This window comes from Schistocerca gregaria, chromosome 2, assembly GCF_023897955.1.
Source record: "Schistocerca gregaria isolate iqSchGreg1 chromosome 2, iqSchGreg1.2, whole genome shotgun sequence".
In the NCBI taxonomy this organism is placed as follows: Eukaryota; Metazoa; Arthropoda; class Insecta; order Orthoptera; family Acrididae; genus Schistocerca; species Schistocerca gregaria.
In genome coordinates this window covers 1,025,728,368-1,025,748,727 of record NC_064921.1, presented here as the reverse complement: position 1 = coordinate 1,025,748,727, position 20,360 = coordinate 1,025,728,368, and the positions used below count along the sequence as shown (strand labels likewise).

Sequence of the window (20,360 nt, the reverse complement as noted above, 5' to 3'; positions counted from 1 at the left end):
GGGGGGGTTAGTTATAACTTAAAAATTGTCTTAATAGCGACATACTTTGAAAAATCCTCTCATCCACTACTTCACTCCTATACGAGTGAAATATCGAACAATCCCTTACTAAACGATGCCTATGGTATAAGATCAACATTCTCTCCAAATTTCAAGTTTCTATTCTCAGCCGTTTGGCCTGGCTGATGATGAGTCGCTCAGTCGGGACATTGCCTTTTACACAGGGTGAACATTAATAAAACTGACAAACCGCAAGGACGGATTCCTGACTGAAAACTGAGGAAAAGGGCCCTACGAACATGTGCCCAGAAACGCGGTGTGCGTGCAACGACAACAAATCGTCCCAGAACACAATGCAGGGCTGCATCGCATCCACGTCACTGCAAGTGTTCAAAGTGGCCTCCAAGGGACGCAACGTACGTATTCACACGTCGCATTATGGATTGCTGCAATTTTTCGCACATTCCGGGCTCTGTCCAAATAGAGTCACAGCGTCGTGAACACACTGGTGAAGGGTCTGCATATCAGGAACTGGTTCAGCATTCCCGACGCTTTTCAGATGCCCCTCCCGCCTCCCAGAGGTAAAAATCCAGGAGGTTAAGGTCGGGTGAAACAGCAGGCTATGCTACAGGGCCTCCGCGTCCTGTTCAACTTCCGGGGAAGATGTTGTTGAGATGTCAGAGAACTGTAATATGTGGGAGTGGGATGGTACTCCGTCATGCAGAAACCACATAACATGTCACATTGCCAAAGACACGTTCGGAAGCAGTCGAGGCAGAGTATTCCGTAGGAAGTCCAGGTACGTATCACTGTTGAGGTATTGTGGAATAACTTGTCCAAGTATGTGGTTGCGAAGAACCCCTGCCCACACACTGATGCTGAACCGTTGCTGATGAGATGCCTCAACCGTTCGCCGAGGGTTACCTGTAGCCGACAGAAGGTGATTATGCAGACTGCTGATGGCAGTTTTGGTAAAGGTTGCTTCATCGGTAAAGAAGACTGATGACAGAAATCCCATAATTCTGATGGTCTGGTTAAAAACCATTAACAAAATACTTTCCGTAGAGGGAAGCCTGCTGCTGATAATCCTTGCCTTCGTTGCAGGTAACAGGGATAGTAGTGGTTGTCGTGCGGAATACATACAATGGTACTTTGGCTTACACCGTGTTGATGTGCACATCTTAGAGCTCACACTAGGTTTCGTCTCAATATCTTGTATAATCTGATCCACCAAATCTGATGTACGTACACTCCGCCGTCTCCCTGCACGTTCGTCTGTCTGAAAGGATCCATGATCACACAAAAGGCAAAAAAAAAAGGGCTTGAAATGTTGTGTGACGTGATTGGTGCCTGTGACGGTCCTTGATTTGGTATAGCCATACTGCCCCTCGAAAGTTTCCATCTGCTTGGCCGTACACAAACACTATCTCGGCCTGTTCCCGACAGAAATACTGGACCATTCTGCTGCTAACACTGTGCTGCGTCAACCACACAGCCAGCAACACACAAAGAACACACGACACGTGGTCAGAGGAACTTCCATCCGTCAGCGCCATCTACCGTGACAACGATGCACTGCCGGGCCCATGTTCATAGGACCCTTTTTCCTCCATTTGCAGACAGGAATCTGTCCCTGCAGTTTGTCGGTACTATTAATGGTCACCCTGTAATTATATCATCATCATCATCATCATCTGTATTCTGCCAAAAGGCAGGTTTTCACATGGGAGTTCTCCAGGCTGTCCGGTCTTCTGCCATCCTCTTCAGGTCTGCATAATTTCCTCTTCCCTTTATGTCGTCTATCATCTTGTATCTCCTTCTTCCTCTCAGTCTTCTCCCACAAACCAATCCTTCCAAAGCATCTACTAGCAAGCACTCCCTTCTCAATGAATGTCCCAACCAGTTCCTTTTTCTTTCTCTTACAACCTACAGCAGACATCTTCTCTCACCAAACCTTTCCAATACTCTTTCATTACTCACTCTTTCCATCCAGCTTATTGTCCTCCACATCTCAAATGCTTCTAACCTTTTTTCATCCTCTCGTCTCAGCGTCCATGTTTCTGCCCCATATAGTGCCACACTCCAGACATAACATTTACCAAGCCTTTTCCTTAGACCCTTATCTAATTTGCCACAAGAGTCTCCTCTTTCTGTTGAATGCCTCCTTCGCTGTGGAGATTCGAGTTTTCACCTCCTGGTGTCATCTCCAAGTCTTTAGTTATTGTGCTTCCAAGATATTTAAATGCACTTCATTGGCTAATGGTAGATTGTTCTATTTTAATATTGGACAGTCTGCGTATATAGAGATTTGGGGAATGACATTATTGGTGGTGTTCGTTCTTCGAAAGAGGACGTTACTCTCGGGCTTTCTGCTGGCACCGGGTTTCCTTGTTTTCTTTTCTTTTTCTCATAGTCATCAGAACACATGTGCAATAGAAGAACGTGTACACATCAGTCACTTTCTCTCTAAAAATTCACCTGTGACACGACGGTCCCATTTCGCACAGGAAAGATGCTAAAGTGAGCGATCAAATAAAGCCTTTCCAATTAGGCGGTCTAACTTACCCGCCTGACTCCCAGAAACTAGCAAACACGACATACACTATGCTGCAGAATCGAGATTCAGCCTGGTGGAGAGCTGTAATTTAGCTTCCCACCGACACTGACGTCAATGAAGACGCATCACTCAATCCGCTGGGAAACCAGCGCGATGTTTGGTGGTACAGCGGGCACCACAAATTCGCGTGGCTGGAAGGAGATTCGGCCCCGCCCCAGCCGCAGAACTGCCGCTGCCTGGAGCTGATGTGCAGACGTGCCAGCAGGGAACGGAGAGAACAAGAGCTCACTGAAGGATTCTTGTCTCCCCTGGTGTAGCATTCAAGCGCTTGCTTCCGAGGTAGGGTGCTGAGCCACGCACGGGTGGAAACGGGGGTGGCTTAATGATCGATAGTGCGGCAACCCGCCCTGGTTACATTAGTTTCCTCAGGTCCATTCCTGCAGGCCATTAATATGCAGATTAACGTTTCGTGCCCTACACGGTTAAGTTCGCTAGGTTGGATCACGTTTTGTACTTAAGATACAAGTGATCCGCAAATACCAAACTGAACTGTTCGCTGTCTTGTTAATTTTTTTTTTACAGTAATGCTTTCTTTTTTTTTCTATATTTGTGAACAGAAAGTTGTCGTTATCTTACAACTAATATGATCCGTAACATTTCTAGCCGACGACGAAAAGCAAGGAGGTTGCTGAAGAGTTTTATAACGTCAACACCATGAAGAACAAAGCACTGCTGCTATTCGCAAACAACGAGAAAAATGTGCAATTGTAATGCATCTTGTATGCAGGAATCGTCTGGGTATTCGTCAGAGACAGATTTAAGTAATCATCAGGAAATCAGTGGCGTAATGATTAGAAAGGGCTTTTAATACGGGTCTTTCTTTACATGAGTTCAGTGGCAGCAAGGACTACACCTATGCGGTTACAGTGGCTAAGTATATTAAATAGCTCTATTAATCCCATTCCCCGTATGGAGGTACGTCACTTGGTCAATTTTTCCGGGTTATTCTGTTCCTAAAAGTGTGATATTCTTGTTGGTTGATTCCTGTCCATGCTTGGCGGCCAAAGGCGGATATTTCCCAGCAGTCGGTACTGACATGACACTGCTCTACGGGGTTTTGAAGTAAATGGGAAAATTGTTGGTTCAAAATAGATCGCACGGTTTGGAGTTTGACGATCGGCCCTATAGACAGCTTGTTGGTCCAGCCGCAGACGAGTGTAGGCTAGCACTGCCTATATCCATGTACGTAGTGAATGATGATGCTAAGTCAAGAGAAGACAACGAAGGAGAAAATGTAACTTCATGATCAGTTACAACGCCTCGCGGAACCTGTGTTACTTTCTTAAGCGCTATACGTATTACATTTTTGAAATCTGGAGTTTGTGTAATTCAGTTTCAGTATTTGGTGACAAACTTAAACTACATAAATGAAGTTGTCTAAGTCCAAGAAAATCAATATGACTTATACATCTCTAGAGGACGGAGGACGGGCTCCGCAAAGCGCTGCGTTAAATTAAAAGGTGAAAAATAGGGGATACGACTTATGCTTCTCCTCCACCTTCAATTTAAATCAAAAGATAGGGGTATTATAACACAGGAAAGGATCTGTTCTGTATATTATTCGGAATATTTCCTGCCAAAAGAACAAACTGATAATAGGAATGGATGTCCGGAAACCTTATTCAGCGATGGTAAAAGTATTAGGGCTAGCATTTCGATCTGCTGAACTTCTTTTTCTGAGAGCAGTTTATGAAACCCAGAAAAGACATAGTCGAGGGAATAATTGGAAAGATACAAGCACTAGGTGAAGATGCTTCCAAGAATGTGGAGCGAATGTATCGGATGGTTTACGCAAGTGTTAGAGATGCTTAAACGTGGGAAGAGACATTTAGGTACTTCATCTAAATCTGTTTTTTTCTTTCTAGCATTTCATTGAATAATAGTGAATACTTCAAACCAGTATTATGTGTTTTTCCGACATCAGTGAAAGCTAACTATCATCTTCGTTAACTTTAACAACCCCACCAAATTTAGAACTAGGCTATTTGCAAATTGTATGCAGCCGCTATCCCGGAAAGCCCATCTTTTTTTATTTTCCTTTTTTGGCTTTCGGTTACAAGGATCATACAGCCAACAACGCTTGTAAAGCGCCAAAGGAACACTATCCAAAAAAGCGAAATACCTCAGAATTACGAAGTTAGCATACAGACACACACTTAACGTTAAATAAAAGTGCAATTAGTTGTCGTCAATCGTTATTTGCCTACCTAGATATAGAATTCGTTAACTTCATCTACTTCGTGACCATCAATACTGATGTTGAGTTTCTCGCTGTTCTCATTTCTGCTACTTATCATTATTTTCATCTTTCTCCGATTTACTCTTAATCCGTATTCTCTACTAATTAGACTGTTCATTCCATTCAGCATATCATGTAATTCTTCTTCACTTCACTCAGGACAATGTCATCAGCGAATCGTATCATTGATGTCCTTTCATCTTGAATTTTAATCCCACCCTTGAACCTCTCTCTTATTTTCACCATTGCTTCTTCGACGTACTGATTGAACAATAGGGGCGACAGACCACATCCCTGTCTTACACCGTTTTTAATCCGAGCACTTCGTTCTTGGTTGTCCACTAGAACGCTTTTTCCAGGTCGACAAACCATATGATGTGTCTTGATTTTTCTTTAGTCTTGCGTCCATTATTACCTGCAGTGTCAGAATTGACTCTGTGGTGCCTTCACCTTTCCTAAAGCCAAACTGATCGTCACACAACACATCTTCAGTTTTCTTTTCCATTCTTCTGTCTGCTGTCTTTGTCAGAAACTTGGCTGCATGAGCCGTTACGCTGATTGTGCGACAGTTCTCGCACTTGTCCGCTCCTGCAGTCGTCAGAACTGTGCGGATTATATTTTTCCGAAAGTCAGATGCTATGTAGCAAGACTCATACATTCTACACACCAACGTGAATAGTCGTTTTATCGACACTTCCTCCAATGATATTAGAAATTCTGGTGGAATGTTATCTATCTCTTCTGCCTTATTTGATCTTAAGTCCTCCAAAGCTCACTTAAATTACGATTCTAATATTGGATTCCCTCTCTTTTCTAAATTGACTCCTGTTTCTTCTTCTATCACGTCAGACAAATCTTCTCCCTCACTAAGGCTTTCAATATACTCTTTCCACCTACCCGCTCTCTCCTCTGCATTTAACAATGGGATTCCCATTGCACCCTTAATTTTACTGCCCTGCCTTTTCATTTTAACCAAAAGTTGTTTTGACTTTCCTATGTGCTGAGTCAGCTGTTCCGAAAATCGTATCTTTCTCGATTACTTAACATTTTTCATGGAGCCATTTCGTCTTGGCTTCATTGCACTACTTCTTTCATTCCTCAGGTACTTGTATTTCTTTATTCCCGAATCTCCATTAAAAGTTTTGTACTTCCTTCTTTCATCGATCAACAGAAGTATTTCTTCGGTTACCCAAGGTTTCTTCGCAGTTACTTTCTTTGTACCTACGTTTTTCTGTCCAACTCCTGTGACTGCCCTTTTGACGGATGTCCATCCCTCTTCTACTCTAATGCCTACAGAGCTATTCCTTATTGGTGTATCTAAAGCCTTAGAGAATTTTAAGTGTATCTCATCATTCCTTAGTATTTACGTATCCAACTTATTTGCGTATTGATTCCTTCTGACTAATCTCTTAAAGTTCAGCCTACTCTTCATCACTACTGCAATGTAAACTGAGTCTGTCTGCTCCTGGGTACGCCTTACAATCCAGTATCCGATTTCGGAACTGTCCGACCATGATGTAAACTAACTGAAATCTTCCCATATCACACAGCCTTTTCCAAGTGTACCTCCTCCTGTTGTGATTCTTGAACAATGTATTCGCTATTACTAGCTGACATTTATTACGGAACTGAATTGGTCTTTCTCATCTCTCATTCCTTGTCCCACGACGATATTTCCTGTAACTGCTTCTTCTACCCCTTCCCCTACAACTGCATTCCAGACCCCCGTGACTATTAGATTTTCATCTCCCTTTACGTACTGTATTGTCCTTTCAATATACTCAGACATTTTCTCTATCTCTTCATGTTCAGCTTGCGACGGCGGCGTGTATACCTGAACTATCGTTGTCGGTGTTGTTTTGCTGTCGATTCAGATAAGAACAGCGCTGTCACTGAACTCTTCACAGCGACACACTCTGACCTATCTTCCTATTCATGACGAATCCAACTCCAGTTACGCAATTTTCTGCCGCTGTTGATATAACCCTGTACTCATCTAAGCAGAAGACCTTGTCTTCTTTCCATTTCACCTCTCTGAACCCTGCTATATGTAGATTGAGCCTTTCCATTTCCCTTTACAGATTTTCTAGCTTCCTTATCACGTTCAAGCTTCTGACAATCAACGCCCCTACTCGTAGAACGTTATCGTTTCGCTGGCTTTTCATTCTTTTTCTCAGGGTCGCCTCCCCTTTGATAGTCCCCTCCTGGAGATCCGAATGCGGAATCTTTTGCCAATGGAGGGATCATCGTGACACTTTTCAGTTACAGGCCACATGTCCTGTGGATACACATTATGTGTATTTAATGCAGTGGTTTCCATTGCATTCTGCATCCCCATGCCGTTGATCATTGCTGAGTCTTCCGCCTGTAGGGGCAATTTCCCACCCCAGGGACAAGAGAGTGCCCTGAACCTCTCTCCGCTCCTCCGCCCCCTTTGACAAGGCTGTTTGGCAGAATGGGGGTGACTTCTTATGCCGGAAGTCTTCGACCGCCAATGCTGCTTATTAAACAAAATTTATGTGGTTTCGTATCCGGGACTGAGGACGTTCTGGTTACTAATCAAAGACGCCAGCCATCTTCCTGTTAATTTCATTTTGTTCGTTATTGTTAGTCTTATTTGTTCGGGCGGATGTCCCATGACACTTGCCCAAGTTCATCGTTCATTCATTAACTCAGTTTTTTATTACAGAGGGCAGCTAACCCTCTGACGGAAGACCACGGTTGATTCGCCCAGACCGACATACTTAAAGTAAAAGAAACAGACAAATTGACAGACACAATACAACCAAAGGCAAGTATAACAGTGCAAGTAGAACAGTGACATAAAATGCACAAGAGAGCAATACTGAAAATTTAATGTACAAATGGAGGTCTGTACGTAAATTAAAACACAAAATTAGGTAGACGATTACGAAATGGGCTGATGCAATGTGAAAATGAAGTCCTCGGCCACTCATAAATTAAATTTGGATGCCAGTGGCTTTCAAATAGTCTGTAAGAAAGTCATATTTATGAAAATGGTCGAGTAAAACAGGAACACTGTAGGGTATTTATTTATTTATTGTTCCGTGGGACCAAATTAAGAAGAAGTCTCCATGGTCATGGAACGAGTCAATACATGAAATTATGACACGATAGTTGAAACAGATAAAATTAAATATAAGTAACATTCAGGCGACAATTCGTAAGTTTAAATAAAGAAAATCAACAATGTAACACTGGAATTTGCTTAATTTTTCAGCTCTTCCAGGAGCTCCTCGACAGAATAAAAGGAGTGAGCCATGAGGAAACTCTTCAGTGTAGACTTAAAAGTGTTTGGGCTGCTGCTAAGATTTTTGAGTTCTTGTGGTAGCTTATTGAAAATGGATGCAGCAGAATACTGCACTCCTTTCTGCACAAGAGTCAAGGAAGAGCATTCCACATACAGATTTGATTTCTGCCTAGTATTAACTGAGTGAAAGCTGCTAACCCTTGGGAATAAGCTAATATTGGTAACAACAAACGACATTAAATAAAGTATATACTATGAGGGCAATGTCGGAATTCCAGGACTATTGAATAGGGATACTGTCGTACGCCCGCCAAAAGTCAAGAAATAAGGCCTGCTAGTGAAGAACGTGTTTTCAGTGTCCATCCAAGCGATGTAATATTATCATAAGCACTTCTGTCCTTACGGAAGCCGTTTTGCGTTCGCGGGAGCAAGTACTCGTGTTCCAGCCACCATTCTAAGCGAAGTTTGAGGAGACTTTCGAATGTCACACACGTAGGACGGCAGTGCATCCGGACCATAAGATGTCACTTGACTAGGATCTTTCCCATGCTTCAGTATTGACACCAATATCTGAGTCTTCCATCTCTCCAGATATCATTAAAGGTGTTCACAAGAACACGTTTAGCATCATCAGACAAATTTAGAACGATGGAGTAGTGGATCCGGTGACAGCCGTGCGATGTATCTGATGAGGCCGTCAGGGCCCTGAGGAGTTCGGCGAAAGACAATGGCGTCGTTGTCCCGTCTCGTAGATCGGCAGCGGCGTCCGTCGCCGCGATATTGATGGCTACCGGCGTGACAGCTGGAGGTGCGACAAACTGGCCTATCCAGATCTGGAACGCTTGGGAGGTACCGGTTTCCGTTTCACCATCCACCAGATACGTCCAACAGGAATGTGCACAGGCAGGTTTTCGCAGAACTTCCTCCAGTGTTCTTTCTTGCGGGCCTACGGTAAGCGCCATGTGGACGCATCCATCCGTTTGCAGGCAACAAAGTTCTTTCACGAGCTATGTCGTTTAAGATTCCGTTGCGCCAGACGACGCAAACATTCTGGGTCCCAGAAGGGAAACGGGGATCCGCTGGTGCCAGTCACGATACTCTTCTGTGGATCGTGAGTTGCAGCAGGATCTGCAGCGAATTGACGCATGGTGCAGGGAATGGCAACTGAATCTCAATGTAGACAAGTGTAGTGTGCTGCGAATACATAGAAAGAAAGATCCCCTATCATTTAGCTACAGTATAGCAGGTCAGCAACTGGAAGCAGTTAATTCCATAAATTATCCGAGAGTACGCATTAGGATTGATTTAAAATTGAATGATCATATAAAGTTGATCGTCGGTAAAGCAGATGCCAGACTGAGATTCATTGGAAGAATCCTAAGGAAATTCAATCCGAAAACAAAGGAAGTAGGTTACAGTACGCTTGCTCGCCCACTGCTTGAATACTGCTCAGCAGTGTGGGATCCATACCAGGTAAGGTTGATAGAAGAGATAGAGAAGATCCAACGGAGAGCAGCGCGCTTCGTTACAGGATCATTTAGTAATCGCGAAAGCGTTACGGAGATGATAAACTCCAGTGGAAGACTCTGCAGGAGAGATGCTCAGTAGCTCAGTACGGGCTTTTGTTGAAGTTTCGCGAACGTACTTTCACCGAGGAGTCAAGCGGTATATTGCTCGCTGCTACGTATATCTCGCGAAGAGACCATGAGGATAAAATCAGAGAGATTAGAGCCCACACAGAGGCATACCGACAATCTTCCTTTCCACGAACAATACGAGACTGGAATAGAAGGGGAACCGATAGAGGTACTCAAGGTACCGTCCGCCACAAACCGTCAAGTGGCTTGCGGAGTATAAAGGTAGATGTAGATGAAGATGTAGAATGCGATGCAGCCATATCGATACAATTCCTAAGCATAATGTTCCTCGCTCGCGGGGAATGACGCTAGTTGGGCATCCATAAGTGCGCCATACCGTGACCAATCTGTCTGCATACAGTTCCATTTATGAGAGGGCCTTCAGACCGTGATAGGCGTTGCAGTGAAAGTCGATATAAGAAGAGCGTAGAGGCTAGGCCCCATAGGATAGGGAAGAGTAGTCCACGTAAAAAACCAAGGAAGTGACGCCGAACACTGAGTCAAATCGACCGCTGACGGTCTTTGTGCAAGTAATGGAAGTAACGTAGGGCATCCATCATTGAGGAGGATAAGACTAAACTCGAATAAATGATAATTGAAACCCTCAGCTGCCGATAGGTGTTGTTGATATACCGCGATAGGGCCTGTCGAAAATGTGTGCCCAGACCGGGACTCGAAACCGGGATCTCCTGCTTACATTGCAGACGCTCTATCCATTTGAACCACCGTGGACACAGATGAATAACGCGACTACAGGAACTTACCCTTGCACGCTTCCAGTGAAACCCACATTCTCAACTGTCCACAATCTATATACGTAATATACCTGATAGATATTTGCCCATCCACTCATTACTCGCGCCCACTAAGGTTGGTTAAAAGTGGAATTGAGCAACAGTAGTTAATGAATGATGTGATGACCTCGGCGAAATAGTGACGATGCTTTAAAAAAATTACGACTTTCTCTCGGCTCAATTTTGAAATGCCCTACACAATAAAAAGTTCTTGCTCAGGTAGCAAGAAGGAGTTACGACTAAGAGAAATTAATTTCTTTGTTTCTGTCTTTTCTTTTCAGATAAACCTAAAGGACGAGGGTTTTCTACACGCTTTGCGTCAAGTAGGTGTTCTGTACGAGACCAGTGTCAGCTGAGCAGTTGATTCGAGAGATTCTAACTCCCTTCGTTGGACGGTGGTGTGTTTGAGACGGGCAGATCTTTCTCCTAAAGGGAAACAGCAGTGTGGTCAGCGGTGAACGAGTGTGGCATCCCGACGTAAACAGAGTGCTCGCGGTGTGACGAGTGATCACTGTGTGTGCACACGGGAAGTGGGATTTGGCGTTGGTTTGAGCTTCTGAGGTGCCCAGACTACAGTGGCTGTGGAGTGAGGGCGGTGGGATTGCGGCTGGGCATGTCGGCGCGGCTTCACCGCAGGCGCGCCTGACCGCCAGCTGCGGCGGCCGCTGGCTCCAGCGGCCGCGGTGCCTCCCAGCGAGCGCAGCATGGAGGACGAGGAGCGACCGGCGCTGTCGGCGCCCTGGGAGCACCTGCTGTCCAGCACGGTGTCGCCGGCGGCCGCTGTCGCGGTGCGCATGTCGCTCGACGCCGCCGCCGCAGACCCCGCCGAGCCGCAGCCCGCGTCGCCTTCCGCCTCCGGGCAGCAGAACGGCGGCCTGCTCGGCTCCTTCCACAAGCACCTGCCCTTCGGCCGCCTCTCGCTCGCCGCCTCCGCCTCCAAGGACGGGCCCGCCGCGCCACTCTTCAGGTAACACCCGCCGCCGCCTCCGTGCTGCCCTTACAGTGCGACTCCCGTTGACAACCACACTGTCCAATCACAGTAATGTGACCACCTGCCGTAAGCCTGAATCCTGCAGCGCGCGTACCACAGGAAGAGAATCGGTGTCGCTTCGGTGACTCCAGAGCTGCAGCCAACTGCGCTCGGTTTCACAGCTGAGGGTCCATAGGGCGAACAGCCCTAGCGAGGTGGTCTACATCTACATCTACATCCGTACTCCGAAAGCCACCTGACGCTGTGTGGCGGAGGGTACCTTGAGTACCTCTACCGGTTCTCCCTTCTGCGAGAGCTATCCACAAAGTACATTACGTTTTGGAATTAAAAATAAATAAAGTATTGGAATTTTTTTATTATATACAGATGAAAGCCACACTTAAATACTACTTTTCTACATAGTAGCCATTTAAATTAAGGCACTTATCGTAGCGATGGACGAGCTTGGAAATTCCTTCGTCGTAAAATTCGGCCGCCTGCGCCTTCAACCACGTGGTTACCTCTTCTTGAAGCTGTGCATCGTCATCAAAACGCTGCATAGCCAACCACTTCTTCATTGCTGGGAATAAGTGGAAGTCGCTCGGTGTCAGGTCGGGACTGTACGGCGGATGAGGAAACAACTCCCACTTAAAAGATTCGAGAACTTCACGAGTGGCATTTGCCGTGTGGGCCCGGGCGTTGTCGTGAATCGGCAAGATATTTGAGCACAATTTTTCCCTGCGCTTGTTTTGTATTACTCTTCTGAGGTTGTGCAGAGTTTGACAATACCTTTGAGAGTTTATTGTAGTGCCTCTTTCCAGGAAATCTACAAAAATCACACCTTTTCTGTCCCAAAGCACAGTCGCCATCACCTTCCTTGCCGACATTGTCTGCATGCATTTCTTGGGTTTTTGGGGGGAATTTGTGTGCCCCCACTGCATTGACTGCAATTTTGTCTCGCAGTTCACACGATTAACCCATGTTTCGTCACCAGTAACGATGCGAACGAGTAATGAGTCACCATCTTTCTCGTAAGCATCCAAAAACGTTAACGTTGCAGCCATTCGCTGATTTTTGTGAATCTCTGTCAAGATTTTTGGTATCCATCTTGCACAAAACTTGTGGTAACCCAGCTTTTCGATAATGATTTCGTGCAACAAACTTCGTGAAAGTTGTGGAAAACTCATAGAGAGTTCTCTTATTGTGAAATTACGGTTTTCACGGACCACGGCATCGACTTTTTCGACAAGTTCGGCAGTCACTATGCTGGGGCTTCCGCTTCGCTCTTCGTCGTGAACGTTAGTTCGGCCATTTTTAAATTTTATGACCCATTGACGCACTCCACCTTAAGTGGTTATGTTGTCCCCATACACTTCACAAAGCTGCCGATAGATTTCTATCGGTGTACAGCTTTTTGCAGTCAGAAACCTTATTACAGTACGCACTTCACACTTCGCGGCATCTTCAATTAACGCTGACATTTCAAACTGCCACAGTGACTCAACGGAGTACGGCATGAACCTCTCACTAGCACGGCAGGATGCCGACTGAGCGGCAGAATGGCTTGACACCAAGATGGCCGCGCTAGCCCCGTCCCTAACGGACACAAACGGAAACGTATTGTACTTTGTGGATAGCCCTCGTATTCCAGTCTCGTATTGTTCGTGGAACGAAGGATTGTTGGTATGCTACTGTGTGGGGTCTAATCTCTCTGATTTTATCCTCATGGTCTCTTCGCGAGATATACGAAGGAGGGAGCAATATACGGCTTGACTCCTCGGTGAAGGGATGTTCTTGAAACTTCAACAAAAGTCCGTACCGAGCTACTGAGCGTCTCTCTTGCAGTCTTCCACTGGAGTTTATCTATCATCTCCGTAACGCTTTTGCGATTACTAAATGATTCTGTAACGAAGCGCGCTGCTCTCCGTTGGAACTTCTCTATCTCTTCTATCAACCCTATCTGGTACGGATCCCACACTGCTGAGCAGTATTCAAGCAGTGGGCGAACAAGCGTACTGTAATCTGCTTCCTTTGTTTTCGGATTGCATTTCCTTAGGATTCTTCCAGTGAATCTCAGTCTGGCATCTGCTTTACAGACGATCAACTTTATATGATCATTCCATTTTAAATCACTCCTAATCCCTACTGACAGATAATTTATGGCATTAACTGTTTCCAGTTGCTGACGTGCTATATTGTAGCTAAATGATAAGGGATCTTTCTTTCTATCTATTTGCAGCACATTACGCTTGTCTACATTGAGATTCAATTGCCATTCCCTGCACCATGCGTCCATTCGCTGCAGATCCTCCTGCATTTCGGTACAATTTTGCATTGTTACAACCTCTCGATATACCACAACATCATCCGCAAAAATCCTCAGTGAACTTCCGATGTCATCCACCAGGTCATTTATGTATATTATGAATAGCAACGGTCCCACGACACTCCCCTGTGGCACACCTGAAATCACTCCTACTTAGGAAGACTTGTCTCCATTGAGAGTGACATGCTGCGTTCTGTTATCTAGGAACTCTTCAATCGAATCACACAATTGGTCTGACAGTCCATATGCTCTTACTTTGTTCATTAAACGACTGTGGGCAACTATATCCAACGCCTTGTGGAAGTCAAGAAACACGGCATCTACGTGGGAACCCATATCTATGGCCCTCTGAGTCTCCTGGACGAATAGCGCGAGTTGGGTTTCACACGACCGTCTTTTTCGAAACCTATGGTGATTCCTACAGATTCTCAGCTGGATTTAAATCCAGGGAGTTTGGTTGGTTGGCCAACGGCCTTACCACAGTGGTAACACCGGTTCCCGTCAGATCACCGAAGTTAAGCGCTGTCGGGCTGAGCTAGCACTTGGATGGGTGACCATCCGGACTGCCGAGTGCTGTTGGCAGGCGGGGTACACTCAGCCCTTGTGAGGTCAAGTGAGAAGTAGCGGCTCCGGTCTCGAAAACTGACATACGACCGGGATAGCGGTGTGCTGACCACATGCCCCTCCTTATCCGCATCCAGTACGCCTATGGTCTGAGGATGACACGGCGGCCGGTCGGCACCGTTGCGCCTTCATGCCCTGTTCGGGAGGAGTTTAATTTCGTTTCGTTTGTTTGGTTAATTTGTGGGGGAGGGGACCAAACAGTGAGGTCATCGGTCCCACCAGATAAACGAAGGATGGGGAATGAAGTCGGTCGTGCCGTTTCAAAGAAACCATCCCGACATTTGCCTGAAGCGATTTAGGGAAATCACGGAAAACCTAGATCAGGATGCCCAGATGCGGATTTGAACCGTTGTCCTCCCGAATGCGAGTCCAGTGTGCTAACCATTGCGCCACCTCACTCGGTGGGGCATACGGTGAACTCATCCTGCTGCTCTTCGAACCACGAGCTGTATGACACTTATCATTCTCCTGTTGATAGATGCCATCGTGCCGAGGGAAAACAGACTGCATGTAGGGGTGGCCAAGGTCTGCAAACCATAGACGCTGCGGGCTTTCAGAACAGAAAAATGAAATGAATGGCCCTCAACCACGTACCGTCGGACTCAGAGTTGCAATATTAAAACTTTTGGATGGTTTCGCTGTCCAGAGGCCGGGATACGTAGTTTTTATTTTATTTATTTATTGTTCCGCGGGACCAAATTAAGGAGACGTCTCCATGGTCATGGAACGAGTCAATACATGAAATTATAACACGATAGTAGAAACAGATAAAATTAAATATAAGTAACATTCAGGCGACAGTTCGTAAGTTTAAATAAAGAAAATCAACAATGTCACACTGGAATTTGCTTAATTTTTCAGCTCGTCCAGGGGCTCGAAAGAATAGGAGTGAGCCATGAGGAAACTCTTCAGTTTAGACTTAAAAGTGTTTGGGTTACTACTAAGATTTTTGAGTTCCTGTGGTAGCTTATTGAAAATGGATGCAGCAGAATACTGCACTCCTTTCTGCACAAGAGTCAAGGAAGAGCATTCCACATGCAGATTTGATTTCTGCCAAGTATTAACTGAGTGAAAGCTGCTAACTCTTGGGAATAAGCTAATATTGCTAACAACAAACGACATTAAAGAAAATATATACTGTGAGGGCAATGTCAGAATTCCCAGACTATTGAACAGGGGTCGAAAAGAGGTTCTCGAACTTACACCACACATAGCTCGAACAACCCTTTTTGAATCAGAAGAATTACCCAAAAAAATAATACCACATGACATAAGCGTATGAAAATATGCGAAGTAGACTACTTTTCGTGTTGAACTGTCACTTATTTCAGATACTGTTCTAATTGTAAATAAAGCAGCATTTAGTTTCTGAACAAGATCCTGAACATGGGCTTTCCACAACAGCTTACTATCTATCCGAACGCCTCGGAACTTGAACTGATCCGTCTCCCTTATAATATGCCCATTCTGTCTGCTCAAAATATCAGTTCTTGTTGAATTGTGAGTTAGAAACTGTAAAAACTGCCACATTACAGGCCAAATACTGGGAGTCCACAATATACGATAAGAATACACACATGTATCGAATGGTCGAGTGTTTCTGTCACTCGGCAATTGCAAATGATGAAAGTAACACATAAATTTATAAATGAAAGACTGCAATTAACTAAAATCTGCAGGTACTCTCTTAACGACTTTAAATGATGAGTACGATAGCAGAAGTACTTTTCAGAATGCGGTATATTTCTGCAAAACACTTATTATTGGTGTCGATGGTCCACCAATTAAATAAAATGTAAGTTGAATAACAGGTAAACAATAGATTCCTACAGCACGTAATTAGTTATGAACAACAACACAGCTCGCGAGATATTCACTTCTAAACGCACATTGCGTCTTCACTGTAGAAGGCACGGAAATCTCACAAGTGCACAAGTCGGCACTCCGAAGTATTTCTATCTGCCGCGACCACGCGCAAGCCGCTCCAACCTCCAAGTCCTTCCCGCGGCGGTGTGTCCGTCGCGCCTTCGCGTCCAGCACTTCTCGTCTCCTGTGCGACTCCAGCACTCTTCACTTGAAGTCGCTTCCATCCAGTCTCCCCATTCACGAGCTCTGTGACTAGCTAGGGCGCTCCCGCCATGTCTTCATGCCAACGCGCCCACACAAACATAATGAAATATATTCGAAATACTGGACGATAAACACGCTGTAACAGACATTATTAGATACATAAACAAATTAAATGAACATGCACTACTGGCCATTAAAATTGCTACACCAAGAAGAAATGCAGATGATAAACGGGTATTCACTGGACAAATATATTATACTAGAACTGACATGTGATTACAATTTGGGTGCATAGATCCTGAGAAGTCAGTACCCAGAACAACGTACAGCTATCCATGCAGCTTCAACACGATACCACAGTTCATCGCGAGTAGTGACTGGAGTATTGTGACGAGACAGTTGCTCGGACGCCATTGACCAGGCGTTTTCATTTGGTGAGAGATCTGGAGAATGTGCTGGCCAGGGCAGGAGTCGAACATGTTCTGTATCCAGAAAGGCCCGTACAGGACCTGCAACATGCGGTCGTGCATTATCCTGCTGAAATGTAGGGTTTCACAGAGATCGAATGAAGGGTAGAACCACGGGTCGTACACATCTTAAATGTAACGTCCACTGTTCAAAGTGCTGTCAATGCGAACAAGAGGTGACCTAGACATGTAACCAATGGCACCCCATATCATCACGCCGGATCAGACGCCAGTATGGCGATGACGAATACACGCTTCCAATGTTCGTTCACCGCGATGTCGCCAAACACGGATGCGACCATCTTGCTGCTGTAAACAGAACCTGGATTCATCAAAAAAAATGACGTTTTGCCATTCGTGCACCCAGGTCCGTCGTTGAGTGCACCATCGCAGGCGCTCCTGTCTATGATGCAGCGTCAAGGGTAACCGCAGCCATGGTCTCTGAGCTGATAGTCTATGCTGCTGCAAATGTCGTCGAACTTTTCGTGCAGATGGTTGTTGTCTTGTAAACGTCCCCATCTGTTGACTCAGGGATCGAGACGTGTCACGATCCGTTACAGCCATGCGGATAAGATGTCTGTCATCTCAACTGCTAGTGATACGAGGCCGTTGGGATCCAGCACTGCGTTTCATATTACCCGCCTGAACCCACCGATTCCGTATTCTGGTAACAGTCATTGGATCTCGACCAACGCGATCAGCAATGTTGCTATACGATAAACCGCAATCGCGATAGTCTACAATCCGACCTTTATCAAAGTCGGAAATGTGATGTTACGCATTTCGCCTACTTAGACGAGGCGTCACAACGACGTTTGATCAGGCAACGCCGTCAACTGCTGTTTGTCTAAGAGAAATCGGTTGGAAACTTTCCTCACGTCGGCACGTTGTAGGTGTCGCCACCGGCGCAAACCTTGTGTGAATGCTCTGAAAACCAAATCATTTGCATATCACAGCATCTTCTTCTTGTCGGTTAAATTTTGCGTCTGTAGCACGTCATCTTAGTGGTGTAGCAATTTTAATGGCCAGTAGTGTATATCAAAGGAATAGATCAAAAGGTAGGGCAGTAGCCTAATGTCACTGTGCTTTCTGTAAGACAGTAAACATTTAACCAATTTCTTCATGAATAGTATACTGCATATCGGATATAAACAAAGACATAGATGAATAAGTATATTACAAGCATGCTGCTACCGTTTTTCGTGTAACTGTGGAGTACTTGCGGCCTGACGCGATCGATAGTAATCAGCCACTTTGGCCTCCAGTAACTCATGTACTATTCAAGTTACATGCCTCTAATGTATACCCATTTAGGTTTACACTAATAGCTTTCTAAAGCCACGTCGATCGACGGAATCGGATGAAGCGTTTACATTTTGGAAATTCGCTGCTGGGTGTTACTTGTCTAATTTACAGTTAGATCCGAAACTGATTACAACATCAGAATCATCGTGCAAATAATAGTATAGTATCCAGAATGAGATTTTCACTCTGCAGCGGAGTGTGCGCTGATATGAAACTTGCTGGCAGATTAAAACTGTGTGCCCGACCGAGACTCGAACTCGGAACCTTTGCCTTTCGCGGGCAAGTGCTCTACCATCTGAGCTACCGAAGCGCGACTCACGCACGGTACTCATAGCTTTACGTCTGCCAATATCTCGTCGCCGCTGCAGAGTGAAAATCTCATTCTGGAAACATCCCCCAGGCTGTGGCTAAGCCATGTCTCCGTAGTATCCTTTCTTTCAGGAGTGCTAGTTCTGCAAGGTTCGCAGGAGAGCTTCTGTAAAGTTTGGAAGGTAGGAGACGGATACTGGCAGAAGTAAAGCTGTGAGTAGGGGGCGTGAGTCGTGCTTCGGTAGCTCAGATGGTAGAGCACTTGCCCGCGAAAGGCAAAGGTAACGAGTTCGAGTCGCGGTCGGGCACACAGTTTTAATCTTCCAGGAAGTTTCAATAGTAATGTACATGTTTCTTTTTTGAGATATCATGATTCGTCTGGCTACTATTAATTTCTATACGAACTGTGAAATGTCTGCCATGATGGTTTCACAAAGTCCACCATCTTTGGCACTCTCGGAATACAAGTCTCCTTCACTGACACCACGTCGACATGGAATTCCCAGCCACGCGGTCGGGCTGGACCCCTCTTGCTTCGGCCAACGTTCGGTACCACGTGTTTGCTGCCGGGCCGCGGCTTAGACGAGCGCGCAGTGGTTAGCACACTGGACTCGCATTCGTGAGGACGACGGTTCAATCCCGTCTCCAGCCATCCTGATTTAGGTTTTCCGTGATTTCCCTAAATCGTTTCAGGCAAATACCGTGATGGTTCCTTTGAAAGGGCACGGCCGATTTCCTTCCCAACCCTCCTCTAACCCGAGCTTGCCCTCCGTGTCTAATGACCTCGTTGTCGACGGGACGTTAAACACTAACCACCACCACCACCACTTAGACGAGCGTCCTGTGCGGCCGCCCCAACTCCGAACATACAGTATTTCCAGGCGGCCACAACTCGCCCGTTACCTCACAACGCGAGTTGACCTATTGTGCCCTCCAACTGGCACCACTCTCCTCGCTGCTGGTGGGTGCTCACAGCGCTGCCGCTGAATGCAGACCTCCCTGTCGTGCTGTCCTTATAGTCGAGTTGTCTCACCGAAGAAAAAAAAAAGCAGTGGAACAGGATGGTTACAGCACAATGGGTGTGCACCAAGCAGGAATTTAAAATTTGCCGAAAGATCCGACACAATATCATAAACAGCTCTCAGGCACAAGATAAATCTACCTTTTTAAATAAATTTTTATTCGTTGGTTTGCTGTATGTCCGCCAGTTTGGTACAAATTTTGCAATTGATTTTATACCTACTATCCAATGAGCTTAGATCTGAATTTAATACATAGCTGAGAACTGGATGACGATGTAATATTATCTCGTTTTCGTGTCAGTCTGTTCAGTAAGGAAATGGGGGACGGGTGGGTGGTCGCGGGGGGGAGGGGGGGGGGGAGAGGAGCGGGTGACAATGGTTGGTAATGCCTGACATCTTGGCTGCTTTGCAGCTAAGTGTTATGCAGATAATGTTGGAATGTGTTACAGGCGATATGCGAGCAGATGTGCATGGCTAAGCAGAGACATCACAGAGGTGGAGGGGAGGAGGAAACATCTGCAGTATATGTGACATACAGATGGATGAAGCTGTGGAGCCACGCCGATTGCAGTTCAGTAGCCAGCTTCTCTGGGTTTCTCGGTTGAGGATCCATGACACCAATCGGGGTGGTCCCACAGATTCTCGACTTCGGGTAAATCTGCGCTCGCTGGAGATACACCGCGTCCTCTTACTCGTTCACCGCGGCGCT

At 45.7% G+C, this 20,360-nt stretch overlaps 1 protein-coding gene and 1 pseudogene across 2 annotated transcripts in view; both read left to right on the top strand.

The window, feature by feature from the left end:
• LOC126335539 (inward rectifier potassium channel 4-like) overlaps nt 1-20,360 on the top strand; it is a 1,139,778-nt gene that overhangs the window by 54,855 nt on the left and 1,064,563 nt on the right. For both annotated transcript variants that reach the window (XM_049998924.1, XM_049998921.1), the window contains exon 2: nt 10,840-11,525. In XM_049998924.1, the coding sequence (XP_049854881.1) occupies nt 11,263-11,525 (263 nt within the window). In that variant the 5' untranslated portion in view covers nt 10,840-11,262. The remainder of the gene's footprint in view (nt 1-10,839; nt 11,526-20,360) is intronic.
• On the top strand, nt 14,319-14,436 carry LOC126337090 (5S ribosomal RNA; annotated as a pseudogene).